The 15,034-nt window shown below is 34.9% G+C and overlaps 1 protein-coding gene across 1 annotated transcript in view; it reads left to right on the top strand.

Annotated features, from left to right (window-relative positions):
• Positions 1-15,034, top strand: part of LOC113081668 (PDZ domain-containing protein GIPC3-like) — a 15,607-nt gene extending 573 nt beyond the window's left edge. The window contains exons 2-8 of the mRNA XM_026253687.1: positions 1,283-1,664; positions 4,022-4,207; positions 4,997-5,177; positions 11,571-11,680; positions 11,762-11,843; positions 13,899-14,053; positions 14,627-15,034. Of these exons, the coding sequence (XP_026109472.1) occupies positions 1,283-1,664; positions 4,022-4,207; positions 4,997-5,177; positions 11,571-11,680; positions 11,762-11,843; positions 13,899-14,050 (1,093 nt within the window). The 3' untranslated portion in view covers positions 14,051-14,053; positions 14,627-15,034. The remainder of the gene's footprint in view (positions 1-1,282; positions 1,665-4,021; positions 4,208-4,996; positions 5,178-11,570; positions 11,681-11,761; positions 11,844-13,898; positions 14,054-14,626) is intronic.

Below are 15,034 nucleotides of genomic sequence, written 5' to 3'. Positions count from 1 at the left end.
ACTATCCGAACAGAAGAGCCACTGTACCCACTGCACAGGATAGATATCAGATCCACAGCCAGTTCTTCATATCTGACCTCTGGATGATCCTCATGAAGTCTTGTGTCATTTCATGAGCACAGTTTGTTCAGAAGAAATCTGAGGATGCAAATGTGCACTGTGGATGATTTGTTGCTTGCAACAGTGCTTCTGGTGAAAAGGAAGTGGGAAATACAGTATCTTACAACAAACACTACATTTTTATACAATAACATGCAATGCAATCCATCTCAAATAACATTATTGCTTACATTAAACAATTCTTTAGCTGTTAAAGCACTAGTTTATCCAAAAATGAAAGTTTTCTAAAAAAAATTGTTACCTTCAGGCCATGTGAGAGGTGAAGAGTTTGTTTCTTCATCAGATTTGGAAAAATGTAGCATTCCATCATTAGCTCACCAATGGATGTGAATGGGTGCCCTCGGAATGAAAGTCCAAACAGATGCTAAAGACATCACAATAATCCACAAGTTATCCATATAATCTTGTAATCTGTATATAATAAGTAATCTGATTAATCTGGTGAAGCCTAAGCAAAACTGCATTTGTGAGAAATAAATCCATTGTTAAGCTGTTTTTAACTAAAATACACATCCACAATCCATAATAATGTTTCTTCCAGTGAAATCCTGGTCTGGTCTGAATCAGGAGAGAAATGTGCACAGATCAAGCACTGTTTACAAGCCAAAACGGCTCTGGATTTTGATGTGAGAGACACCAGGAGATGGATTTTTCACTGGAGGAAGCATTATAATGGATAAGGGATTTCTATTTTAGACAGAAGTAAGTTTAAAACATCTTAATGGTGGATTTGTTTCTTACAAACACGCAGCTTTCATCTTCTCAAGATGTTAACTGATGGATTGCAGTGGTTTGGATTAATTGTGATGTTTTTATCAGCTGTTTGGACTCTCATTCTGACGGCACCCATTCACATCCATTGGCGAGCAAGTGATGGAATGCTACATTTCTCCAAATCTGTTGAAGAAACACATTAATCTACATCTGGGATGGCCTGAGGGTGAGCACATTTTCAGTAAATGCTCACTTTTGGCCGAACTACTCCTTTAGATCATCTTAATATTTGATCGAACGCTGGTGTGAAGAGCGTCCCCTTCGCCAGCTCTAGAGACAGATGGGCTCCAGGTCCTCGGCTTGTCGCTTCACTTCAGGTGTTCGTCCTGCTCTCCAGTGTCACCCATCAGATCTCTAGCTCAACTGGTTTTGGGTTTCCACTAAGCAGGGCCAGAAGCCGCTCACCTGTGCAGTGTTGCCTGGCTACCCTCATCTATAATTTAACACGGCAGACCCGACTGCAGACGGCTGCTGACGCCTTGCTCTTCACAGTGCAGAAGACCACGAGCCACCCAGAGCCCATGCAGAACGGAGAGGCCATGAGTCCAGACACACAGGACTCCAGAGGACCGGAGGGGCACGAGGAGCACCAGGGAGCCGTCCCGTCAGCGCCGCCGCTGCCCCAGGAGACTCAGCCGTGTCCGAGGCCCAGACTGGTGTTTCACACGCAGCTGGCACACGGGAGCCCCACGGGACGCATTCACGGCTTCACCAACGTCAGGGAGCTTTATGCCAAGATCGCCGAGGTCTTCGACATCTCCGCTTCTGAGGTACGGCGAGCCTTCGGGACTTTTTGGGTCAAAGGGGTGGTGTGTGGGTCATCTGTTTCTTGGAAAGTACACTGGAGTTTGCTCTTAAGGTAGTAAACGTCTTGGTGAAGGTCAATAGATAATGTATCGCCATCGTATTAGTTATCTCCATTGTTACAGCTATTAAAATTGATAAAATATATATTATATACAGTATACATTTTCTTTTATTTTAGTTACAAAATTACGCAAAATAATTACTTACATGCTACTGGCTAGTAAATGGGGGAAAAAACGAATAAACTGATCTATATCAGTGGCTAGTAAACTCGTAAAAATAAATAAAAAATGAATGAATCAATCAATATTCATTTATGTCAGTGGCTAGTCAGCTAGTGAAATAAATAATAAATATTTCCCTATATCAGTGGCAGCTAGTTAACTCAAAAAAAAAAAAAAAAATAAAATATTAATTTATGCCAGTGGCTAGTTATTAAAATAAATAGAAGGATCATGTTTTCATATATGCTGTCGACTAGTAAATTAAATAAATAAATAAATAAATGTTAAGTGTCTTCATAAATTCCAGTAGCTAGTACATGGGGTAAAGGGGAAATTGTTTATTTATTATTATTATTATTATTATTATTATTATTTTATAAGCCCTTTGCTGGTAAGTGATAAATAAATGAAATTAATAAATGAATTATTAAAAATAATAAATATTTTTTAAATGTGCTAGTGGCTAGTAAATTTAAACAAACAAACAAATGTTCTACGTCTAAAACAATTAAAAAACATTAAACATATTCCAAAGTGTTTTTAATATGAACATATGTTTTTAAATGTATCTGTAGTATTTGTGTGAAACATTAAATAATTTACATTTTTATTAAAATTAAACAAAATGTATTAATTAAATCAAATAAACAGAAATGTAACTATTATTAAAAAAATGTTTTTTAGTTATGTGCCCCTGTTTGTTAATCACCAGATCAAGTTACATAACCAATCAGTTTTATCTGTAATCTTTTCTTCAGAACAACTTTAAACAACTAATTGTAAAAATCACACAGCCTTCAGGAGAAAATGTCCTTCAAGAACCTGTTATCAAGACATTTCGGCCTTCTTGGAGGGGTCAAGGCTGGAAAAAATTTAGTTTTTATCTCAAACCAAACAAACACATGCTTCAGTTCGAGTTGAAAGTTCAATGTGAAGAAAGACTTCAAGGTCACTGCTATAAACAATTACATCCTCACATTTATAGCTAAAGCTGAAAATATTTCATATTGTTTGTTTTGCGCACGTTAAGTGTAAGTTTGTGCTAAAATTGAAAAGATTTTAGTAGAAATTAACAAGAAGACTCGTGCCCTAATTTCTAGCAAACAGGGCTGTTAGCATGTTAGCATACTTTTATGAAAAATAAGTTTATTCAAGTGTGCTATTAGTATACTTCTTATAAACTAAAAATAGGAAAGTATACTTTTAGTTTACTTTTTATGTACTTCTCAGAAATGGGCTTTATGTACTCCTCATAAATATACTTAAAATGACATTTAAGTATACATGACTTATACTTACAAAAAGTCTATAAATATATTTGAGCTATACTCCTAGAATCTGTGTTTTCATTATTATACAGTAGAGGGCGCTAGTACACATCTTCTGCACAGAATTTCCCCCCAAAAAACCAACAGATACTAGCACATGTAACACGATCATCTGACATGAAACAGCATAAAAACTGTAAAGTTATTAAATAAAATGAGCGATGAAGAGGTATAATTACAGTGAAAACTCATGAGTATACTTGCAGTATTTAATTAGTAAACTCTCAATAAACTGCAGTACAAAATACAAACATAGAGGAAAACTAGTTGTGTACTCAAAGTTTGCTACTGTTATACTGAAAAGTACACTTTTATATACTAGAAAGTCGGCCAATTTAGTCTCAAGGAGTACTGAAACAGTTCACTTACAAGTATACTATTAGAACACTGATATTTGTATACTTGCTACATAAAATATACTTGAACCTTACTTAAGTATACTTAGTAAAATAAAATTGAAGTATACTACTTCTATATACTTCTTATACGATACTACTACTATACTACTTTTTGGGAAGGGTAGTTAAACACTGTAATATGAATACAATTCAAGTTTTAATCAACGTTTACGCTAGCTATCCATTTGACTACCAAGTTATATTCTAGCATAGGCTTGCAAGTACTAGTTGAACCCATAGACATCATGGTTGAACCACAACGGCGCCATCTTGTGTGCCTTCTTGCCGCGCTTATGATGGAAAACGGCGGGAAAGGTTCGGTCCGGTTTCTCTGTAGTCTGAGTCATGTTTGTTTGTTTTTCCGTTCCAGATCCTCTTCTGCACGCTGAACTCGCACAAAGTGGACATGCAGAAGCTTCTGGGCGGTCAGATCGGTCTGGAGGACTTCATCTTTGCGCACGTGAGGGGAGAAACCAAAGAGGTGGAGGTCGTTAAAACCGAGGACGCGCTCGGCCTCACCATCACCGACAACGGCGCGGGATACGCCTTCATTAAAGTGCGCGCTAGATTTAACGGTGTCCTGGAGTGAACATTTCAGCCCCCAAAACGATCATTCGATTCATTAAATAAAACAACATATTTAAATGAAAAATCTTAAATTCTTTCGCATATAGTCAATCAATAATTTAATTGTGTTTTTGAATATGCCAGTGGCTGGTTAAAACATAAAGTAGGATAATAAATAAAGTAAGGGGGAAAATAATTAATAAAGTTGGTATAATGAAATGAACCAGCACATTTTTCTGGAAAAACATGCTTAAAAAAAAAAAAAAAAAAAAAAAACTTTTTGAAATTGTAACCTCCAAAATTAAACTAAAATCCTGGCAAAAGTAAATAAATAATAAAAGTAATAATAAATAAATAAAACAATACGAATGGATAAATAAATTGAAAATAATAATTAAATGAACAATAATAAATATACAAACACAACAAACATGACCAGACAACTCAAAAGTCAAAGTTAAATGAACTTTATTTTATATCAAATGCATAGAAATGCAGCATGCATTTTGCAATTAAATGTTACTTATGAATAAGAATAAAGGATTTCAATCAAAAAAAAAAAAAAGTCTAATTTGTTTACAAAAACCTAAGGCCAGTTGCAAATAGTGTAATAAAAGTAATAGACATATATGCAAATGTAAAAATGTACAAAACTGGACACCAATGAAACGTTTTTATTATGCATATTTTTTTATTGTTCTGCATAATACTTTATATAAATATATATTTACATAATGTCATATAATATTGGTATTTGATATGATGTGTTCTGTTTTAGAGGATAAAGGAAGGCAGCACCATTGACCGAATCAAGACGGTGTGTGTGGGCGATCACATCGAGGCCATTAATGACCAGAGCATTGTGGGATGTCGGCATTATGAAGTGGCCAAGATGCTAAAGGAGCAGCAGAGAGGAACGCCATTCACCCTGCGCCTGGTCGAGCCCAAGAAAGCCTTCGGTCAGAACTCACATAACATCTCATATCACATCTACACATGCTTCTGGCTTCATCAAAACCTCACACAATACACCTGACATCTATTAACATCAACCAACCGCTGGCTGGGTTTACTACAGAGCACAAGCAGTACAATCAACTCAGTGTTAGAAACTCACTCTGGATCTTATCTTCAGGAGATCATGTGTTCACAATGTGGAATAACATCATATTATAGGCCTATTCGGGTATTAGCCTAAATCTTACAGTAGTATAGGAATGAAAATATAGTAATAATATATTATTTTATAAGATAGTATTAAAATAATCATTTTACTAAATTATTATAAATGTATTCATTTAAAAAATGTACATATGTAAAAATCTAATTGTTTGTAAAAAAAAAAAAAAAAAAAAAAAAAAAAAATATATATATATATATATATATACACAAACACATACAGTATGTGTGTAATATAACATTTATTTAAAATAAAAAATTAAAATGGCAATGGCCAATATATTGAAGAGTAGAGCACCATCGTGTGGTAAAAAGGGGTAAGTTATAAAAAGCATGAATAATTTTATATAAATAAATATTACAAAATGTATTTAAAAGTTATTAAATATACTACATATATATATATATATATATATATATATATATATATATATATAAAAATATTAATTTCTTTTACATATTTATAGGAGTAGGATATTACCAGGCTATAGATATTTAAATAGTTAGAAGTGTATTATTTAAATAATTGTAAATAATATATAAATAACAATAAATCCATAGTAAATTAATATTTATTAGACATTTATTTTTATGAAATAATAAAATTATTCAATTTAATTAAAATTTAGAATTTATAATAATTTTAGCTGAGGAGCAGAATTTAAATAGCCTTTAGAATTACATCAAATCAAATAAATTCAATAGAAATGTTGATATGAAAATCCTTTGAATCAATGAATCATTGTTTTGAATACCCTATATGACTCCTCGGAATAAACTGATTCACCATTAGAAATATATATTTAATAATAAATGCATATTTACATATACATATGTATTGCTATGGGTAGTACATAACTAGATTTCAATATTATGTATAATATCAATATTTATTATAAATGCATTTATTTATACATTTCTTTTACATACAAGTAAAACACACACATTGAGAAATGTTTCAGTCGCTCGTGAACACACAATCATTAATCAGATTCATATGATTACATTACAGTGAACTCAGACCACCCACAGCATGTAGGAGATAACAGTAACAAATCACTATTTTAAAGACCCACATACTCAATCATAATACACATCTAGCATGTATTTTGAGCTGTAGTTCATCATATTAAAGGAGTGTTTTTTACTAGTTAGCAGTAAACTGGTTACTGCACTTTGAAGATATCCGTAGATTTGTGCCGAATGTTATTTTTTGAAATGGAAATATTGATATTTTATTTGTTAATATACTATTTTTCAAATCTTATTCAGGTTAAGTAATAAAACTAGCCAGCTTAGCCAGTAGTAGTCCTGACAGTGTCGTGTAAACGCGGCTAAAGACGCGAAAAGCGGAGGAACAGACGAACCGAGTCAATTGAGTGAGTCATTTACGCTCCGATTGATTCAAACTCTTGACTTCGATCATTCAAGCGACTCACTAGCAAAAAACAGACTAAAAGATATTTTAGAATATCGACATCGCTTGTAATGATTTAAAAAAGCACGTATAGTGGGTGAAACGGAGTTTTTCGAAACCATTATGTCTCAAAATGATTTACGAATTTGAAATGATTTCGATGTGCACCAATCGGATCGCGTATCGTGAATCATTGATTCAATTCAATTCAATTCAAGTTTATTTGTATAGCGCTTTTTACAAAACAAATCGTTACAAAACAACTTTACAGAAAATTATGTTTCTACAATATTTAGTAGTAGCTAGTAGTTTGTGCACATTTGACAGGATTTTAGAAAAAATAAAAATAATAATAATAATAATAATACAAGACGTAGTCAGCTAGACGATAAACTATCAATATTATTATTTAAGTTATTATATGATTCAGTCACACATTTAGCAATATTTGTTAGTTCTGTTTGTTGATTCAGGGTTAGCATCATCTGGGGTCCTCTGAGGGTCAGCATCATCTCTTCTCAGGTGTTCTGGATCCAGACTGGAGCTTGTGTAAATCCTAGTTACCACGGGATGAAGATCCCAGCAGAAACAGAGAAACAAATAGAGACATCATTAGCATAGCTGCTGATCCAACAAAGTAAAATTAGTTTAACCCAAGCTTAATGAATAAAAATGCACCTTTGATCATATGCAACTACACTCACAATTAAAAAGATACATTATTCGTATGCTTGGCGAAAGAGATGTGTTTTTAATCTACCCCGAACATTATCAGGAAGGCTATTCCAGAGTTTGGGAGCCAAATGTGAGAAAGCTCTACCTCCTTTAGTGGACTTTGCTATCCTAGGAACGACCAAAAGTCCAGCGTTTTGTGACCTTAGGGAGTGTGATGGGTTGTTACGTGGTAGAAGGCTAGTTAGGTACGCAGGAGCTAAACCATTTAGGGCCTTATAGGTGAGTAATGATAATTTGTAACTGATACGGAACTTAATAGGTAGCCAGTGCAGAGACTGTAAAATTGGGGTAGTATGATCATATTTTCTTGACCTGGTAAGGACTCTAGCTGCTGCATTTTGGACTACCTGTAGCTTGTTTATTGACGAAGCAGGACAACCACCTAGAAGTGCATTACAATAGTCCAGTCTAGAGGTCATGAATCCATGAACTAGCTTTTCTGCATCAGAAACAGATAACATGTTTTGTAGCTTGGTAATGTTTCTAAGATGGAAGGATGCAGTTTTTGTAACATGGGAAATATGATTTTCAAAAGACAAATTGCTGTCTAATATAACACCCAGATTTCTGACTGTAGAGGAAGTAACAGTACATCCGTCTAGTTGCAGATTGTAATCTACATTCAGATTGGAAATTTGGAGTGGGTTCGTGAATCATTTTGATAACTAATGAGTTATCCGTGCTCGGAATTGAAATTATGGTTCATGAATCACTTGTCAGATGGGATTTCAGAAAGCAGATCGCAATTTATTTATTTATTTAAATTATTAAACGGTGTACCGTACACAAAACATAAAACCATTACAGTAATGTACAGCTGTAAAATCAAAACTAAGAAATAAAGTTTACAAAAATACAAATCCCTTTTAAAACTAACCAGGGATTTATTACAGTGAAAGTATAGCAGCCATGTTTTTCTAACTTTAAGAGGACACAGGATGAAAACAGAGATGCAGTTATTGCACTTTAGGAATACCAGAACTTCAGATAGTTTCAATATACTTGTCTTAAACATCCCTGATTAAAGAAGAGAGAGATTTAAAGCCAGATTTGTGTTTATGCATGAGGAATTTAGCTGGAAGCACAAATTTAGTTATTTTTTCTTATATTCTTGCTTCTTGCTAATCTTGAAATTTGGCACAGTGATAGAGGACAGTCCCATCATTGACCATAGAAACCTTGGAGTCTCTAACTCAAACTCACTAGCGCCACCACTTGTCCAAAATTTTCACTTTTTTATGCTAATAAATGTTGAACAATAAGGCACAGAAGGAAATTATTTTTTTTCCCTCTGATTCCTTGCTTCATGCTGTGTTGAAATTACACCAAAATTTTTAAGGTTAATTTTTAATTGTTCTTAAAAACCTACTCTTTGAACTCATCCTAGACATTTTGTCTGATTTTCACCAGAATGGGGTCAGATCATCTTCAGACCTTCAGAAGTTTCAATGCCGTGTCACCTAGTGGTCAGGAGATATGCAAAATGCATATTTTTCCTTATAATTTCTGAATGGTTTGGCCAAAAATCTCTTTAGATTCGTTCAGCATTTTAATTTTATTGTAAAATGCTGTATTATACGAACACATTGACATATTGCTACAAAACTTGGCGTGGGTCATCAGCAGGATGCCCTGAAGGAGCCTGAGAAGGTTGGAGCCAGCACCACCTAGTGTTAAAATCAAATATTCACATGGTTATAACATTGGGTGTGGTCAACTTATTTTCAAGGGAGCCACCTTTATAAACTCCTGAATCCTTTCCGAGTCCAACGGTATCAAATATGCCAGGTTTTGCCTTATGGTTTGTACAACGTTGCATTTTAGAGCTTAAAAACCATTTGCCAGTATCTTAGAAACTGTTACTCTGATCGTCACTAAACCACCGTAGGACATTTGAAAACATACATGTAGCGTGCAGGCTACATGCTGATGCCTAATTACCAAAATTTTGACAGTAGGCCTAAGTGAAAAAAACAAAAACAATTCCAAACAAAGTCAGCCATCAGTAATCTTTTTCTCTCCTAACATATAACTATAACTTCAAAAGGAAATGAGATATTTTCACCAAATTTGAAACACGTATGTATGGGCACACTCCATGGACACATAAAACATTTGGTGGGATTGTGCCTTTTGGAGCGCTATAATTGAACAAAACATGAAATTCTCATTGACTACAATAGAGTATCGTGATATAAAATGCTATACTATACGAATACAATGGTGTACCATCGCAAAACATTGTATGTACCACAGAGACCATGACTTGAAAATACTCAAAAAGACAAAAGACAAAACCGTTTTCACATAGGCTACTACAGAAACGAATCTGAGGCATGATGCCAAGATGACACTTGAGGCTGTATCTCTGTAATGTTTTGGCATATTGACACCAATCTTGTGTGTGTGTGCCAATGTGATCTCACAGAGAACACACCACATCAATTTGATAAAAGCTCCAAATTAGCTTTTTTTTTTTTTTTTTATCAGAATTGGCTTTTTGTCTAATATCAGTTGGTCTTAAGCTTGCTTCTGTAGTGCTTGGCCCTGTAATTGCTGCTTGCAGCTATATTATTATTATAATTACGTCCATAAGCTTTTTTGTGACATTTGGAGTCACTCATTAATTTCTCTGAGCTCTTCATATTTAAGGACAGAACTATAGTTTCCTACCAATATCCAGTGACTACAGCAATAAAATGGCAAAACAAACCTAGGTCTTCGCCAGGGTTTTTCTAACGCGTGTTTGAGAAAGCAGGTACACTGCGTTTATGAACTACTGGCCTCCATAAACGAGCTGGTAATTGCCCCGTGCGCAGGGCTGAGTAATTACAGACCCAAATCAGTTAATGCTAATAATTAGCCGAGGTGCGTTTTCTCCCAAAGAAAAACAAACACTCATGTAAATCTCGCCACGCTCGGCAGACTAAGCAAATGCAGAAAGAGCCTCTGTTGTCTGTGACAGCCAATTACTGCCGTTAATAAACGAAAGGCCTTTGATTATCATTATAGCATTAGCTAATTGGATGTTTTAAGTGATGGATTAGTCTTTGTGAGAGAAGCGTGGGTAATTACGCTCCCGAGCGCGCGCTCAATTCCCTCGTCGTGTTTAAGATCAAAGGACAAATGGCCGCCACTGGCTGCTAATGCTGTAGCTTGCTAACTAGCTAAAATGCTAACTATTAGCATTGTATATTTAAAATGCTATTGCCTCCTGAAGCAGCTTCAAAGCTTTTTCTTTGTAGCTTGTAGTGAAGCTAACTCATGTTTTAAACATTTAGCTTTTCTGTAGTTTAACTACATTGTAAATTAGAAGCTTCTTGAAAAAATGGAGAACTGTATATACATACCGGGGCATGCAAACGTTTGGGCACCCCTTGCAGAATCTGTGAAAATGTGAGTAATTTTTACAAAATAAGAGAGATCATACAAAATGCATGCTGTTTTTTTATTTAGTACTGTCCTGTTTACATATAGTTCACGAGAAAAAAAAAATCTCAAAATATCTAAAAAATATTTTTGTATTATTTATTGACATTGACATTTATTGACAAATAAAGTAATTTTGGCCTGAGGAGGAAGATTTTAATAGAAAATGCTGAAAATCAGTGTTTTTAATCCCTTACTTTAGTCACCTAAATAAACTGACCATAGTATAGATTTAGTTTTTATCTCTAGATTTGTTAAAGTTTTTGTAAACATATCATGTGGTTTTGTCATTTTATTAGATTTTGTTCCTTTTAAAAGTTTTTTTTTTTAGTTCAGCTTTAGTTTGTTCAGCACATCAAGTTAACCTGCTGTGAACAAAAATTATATATTAATAAAATATTAGGCTTACATTTACAGTAATACCAAAGCGGATATGAGTAGAACAATTTGTCCAAAGCCATTAACAGGAAACCGAAGCTTGGAATTTTTTTCTTTTTAACGCTATAGATGATTCAATTCATTTTCCTGGTTTCCCGCTGTGAAGTGGTTGAAAGGGTAAGTGTGTTTGTGTTTATGTTTGTGTGTCGATCAGACATGATAGGCCAAAGGACGCGAGCGCCAAAGTCCAGCGAGGGCAAAATGGTTAGTGGGAAAGAGACGCTGCGGCTGCGCTCCAAAGGATCGGCCACACTGGAGGAAATCGTGAGTCAGGGTGCAAATCCCATGCCTTTTCAACCTTAAACTTGCTCTTTATTTCATCTCAAACTACATGTCTTCCAACAGCCCAGTGAGTTCGAAGACAAGGCCATCAAGAAGGTCGATGACCTCCTGGAGAGTTACATGGGGATTCGAGACCTTGAGCTCGGTGAGAGCCTTACCGTAAAAGGCCTGCGAGACTCGGGCAGAGCATCTGTGATTCCCAGAAATTCATGAGCATTAGAGAAAGCCCATGGGACCAACTGCTTCCAAAAAACAAATTATTGGAATAGTTCACCCAAAAATGACAATGTGCTAAAAACGAGCTCAACCTCAGGCCTTCTGAGATGTAGAAGAGTTTGTTTCTTCACCAAGTTTGGAGAAATGCATCATTCCATCACTTCCTCAGCAGTGGATACTCTGCAGTGAATGGGTGCCGTCAGAATGAGAGTCCAAACAGCTGAAAAAACACAACTTTTCTGCATTGTTTTAAACTAAATGTTATATATATAATGTGTGTGTATATATATGTGTTGGAAACACCTCTACAGCATTTAAATGTTGATGATCATTGGATTCTATTAAAATCAACTTGTGACTGTGAGGATATCTTAGATAGCATTGCCTCATTAGGACCTACAAGTCATAAATTAAAGATAAATCCTTGGCTAAATGATAATACCGTTTCCTCAGAAGGCAAGCAGAGAGAAGATGTTCATTGTGATATTCTTAGAGACTCCCTATTTAGTTATCAAAAGACAGTAAGAAATGCTAAAAATACTTACTTCTCTACTATTATTAGGGCACATATTAACAATTCCAAACAATTCATTTTTGAGCCTATTACTTCGACTATGCTGCAGGATATTATTAAAAAAATGAAGCCAACATTCTTTGCAAATGATTTCAGACGTAGTCGTTTGTTTAAGCAGACTTTTGTCTGTGTACCACTAAGTTTAGCACATCTGATCAACAAAAGTTTGTCTAGTGGAATATGTACACAAGAGTTAAAACATACCGTGACGACACCTCGGTGAAAGCGACCAAATTTAGCTTTAGGATAAAATGCATAATTATAGACCAATCTCTCAGATGTGCTTTGCCTCAAAAATCTTAGAAAAAGTTGCATTGCAACAACTACTTTCGTATCGAAGCGCAAATTCTGTAGGAGAAAGGTTTCAATCCAAAACTGAGACGGCATTATTGAAAGTGTTAAGTGATATCTTCTTGGCCTTAGACAAAGGAGATGGTGTTGTTTTGGTGTTGCTTGATTTTAGGGCAGGTTTTTACATGATCGACCATAACATCCTCATCCTTAAGTAGGGATAAAGGGTACAGCCCTGAAATGGTTTCATTCCTATTTGAGCGATAGATCTTCCTTGGGGGGGGGGGGGGGGGTTCCACAAGGCTCTGTCCTTTCTCCTGTACTGTTTTCTTCATACTTGCTCGCTCTGGGCAGCATTTTTAGAAAGTATGTAGTACTTAGCCACATGTTTGTCTCGACCACAATCAGTACAAAATGTTGCGGCGAGGTTACTAAAAACTTAATAAAATAAGAATCAATTAACCCTGTGGTAGTTTCTTTAAATCGGCTCTCGGTCCATTTTAGAATTAAATATAAACTTTTATTTTTTCATGTTCAAATCTTTAAACAACAAGGCCCCAACGTATTTGGCAAACCTTTTAATCCCATATAATCCTCCTAGAATACTACGATCAGAGTATCAAAATCATTATATGTCGATGTTTGTTTCCATTCTTGTACTTCTTATGTAAAGCACTTTGGTTCAACCTTGGTTGTGTTTTAAATGGTGCTATATAAATAAACAAGAACAAGAATAACTAATTCCCAGGTTATCCACACCACTCCAGTCCATCAGTTTACATCTTGAGATGACAAAAGCTGAACCAATACATCATTACGGTGTTTTAAACTAAAATACAATCCATAATAACACTTCCTCCAATGAAAAAGTAATCTGAGTCTTAATCAGGAGAGAAATCTGCACAGATCAAGCACTTGATTATGGACTCGTATTTTATCACAGTGGATTTTTTGTGTGTGTGTGTGTGAGTTCTCAAGATGTGAACTGATGTACTGTAGTGGAGTGGATTATTGTGCTGTTTATATCAGCTGTTCTGACTCATTCTGACGGCACCCATTCACTGCAGAGCATCCATTCCTGAGCAATGAATGATTTTTTATCTCATTCGTGTCCTACAGCGACTACCATCGTAGAAGCCGGGAAGAACAAGAAGAACCCGGATGATTTTGCCGAGGCACTCGACTCAGTTCTGGGTGACTTCGGTTTTCCTGATGTCTTTCTGTTTGACGTTTGGGGCGCTATGGGAGATGGGAAGAACGGACGCCTTTAAGAGGTAATGCATGGATTAAAGATATTTCGTAGGGAAAAGGTTGTTCCGTTTTGTCTTGTAGGAAAATTTGTTTATAGGTATTACTTTGATACATTTTTATTAATACTTTTTATTAAAATAGCTAAATTTAGGAATAATGTATGATAGTTTTGCAATATACAGTCAAATATAAAATAAAATCGGAAAATATTAAATATTAATAATTATGATATTAATACTATTACCTTTTATATTCTTTTATTTACACTTGTTTCCACATAGATTATGACAACAATCTAATTGTATCTGATTATACTTTAAATTATTCACTTGCATTTGATCAAAATGTGTGGCGGTTTTCATATATATTCTTGGTAGTACATAGCAAATTTATTTAAAGAATTAAACATTTTCAGTAACTGAGAACACAAAGCAGGTAATCTCAGGAATAGTTTATTCACTGTAGCTCTCAAACACATACACTTACAGAAAAACATTAGCAGATCTTTCTTTCTGACCATTAGAAGCTTAACGTCAGATGCTACACGCTAACGCTATCTCACACGAGCACATGCTTTTCCTGTCCGTGTTTTTCAGAGTACATCAGACATCTAAGAGACATTCAAGCTTGATTTGTGACGTCTGTCATTTGTTTTCATATACTCAATCCTCCCAATTCCCACCTTTATCCTGAGGAAGGAGAACGTCAAGGTATTAGCGGCTAATCAGCATGCTAACGCAAACATCAAGTGTGTAAAGCTGTATGATTAAGTAGGTCAAACTGTATTTCCCACCAATGTTTATAGCGAACTAGGATATATACCAATCTTTTAAAGTGTTTTACATGATAACTTTGACATTTAGAAGTAGTATATGTTAGCTTAGCTTAGACTAGCCTTTGCTTGATTTGATGTCTGTTGTGTTATGTATAAATACATTGTGTTACTGGTGAAATGAATGATCTTTTACGATTAATGACAGATCTTGTGACACGATTAGCTTGTG

This window comes from Carassius auratus, unplaced genomic scaffold (assembly GCF_003368295.1).
Source record: "Carassius auratus strain Wakin unplaced genomic scaffold, ASM336829v1 scaf_tig00034894, whole genome shotgun sequence".
NCBI classification, from domain to species: Eukaryota; Metazoa; Chordata; class Actinopteri; order Cypriniformes; family Cyprinidae; genus Carassius; species Carassius auratus.
This window is presented reverse-complemented; position numbering and strand designations above follow the sequence as displayed.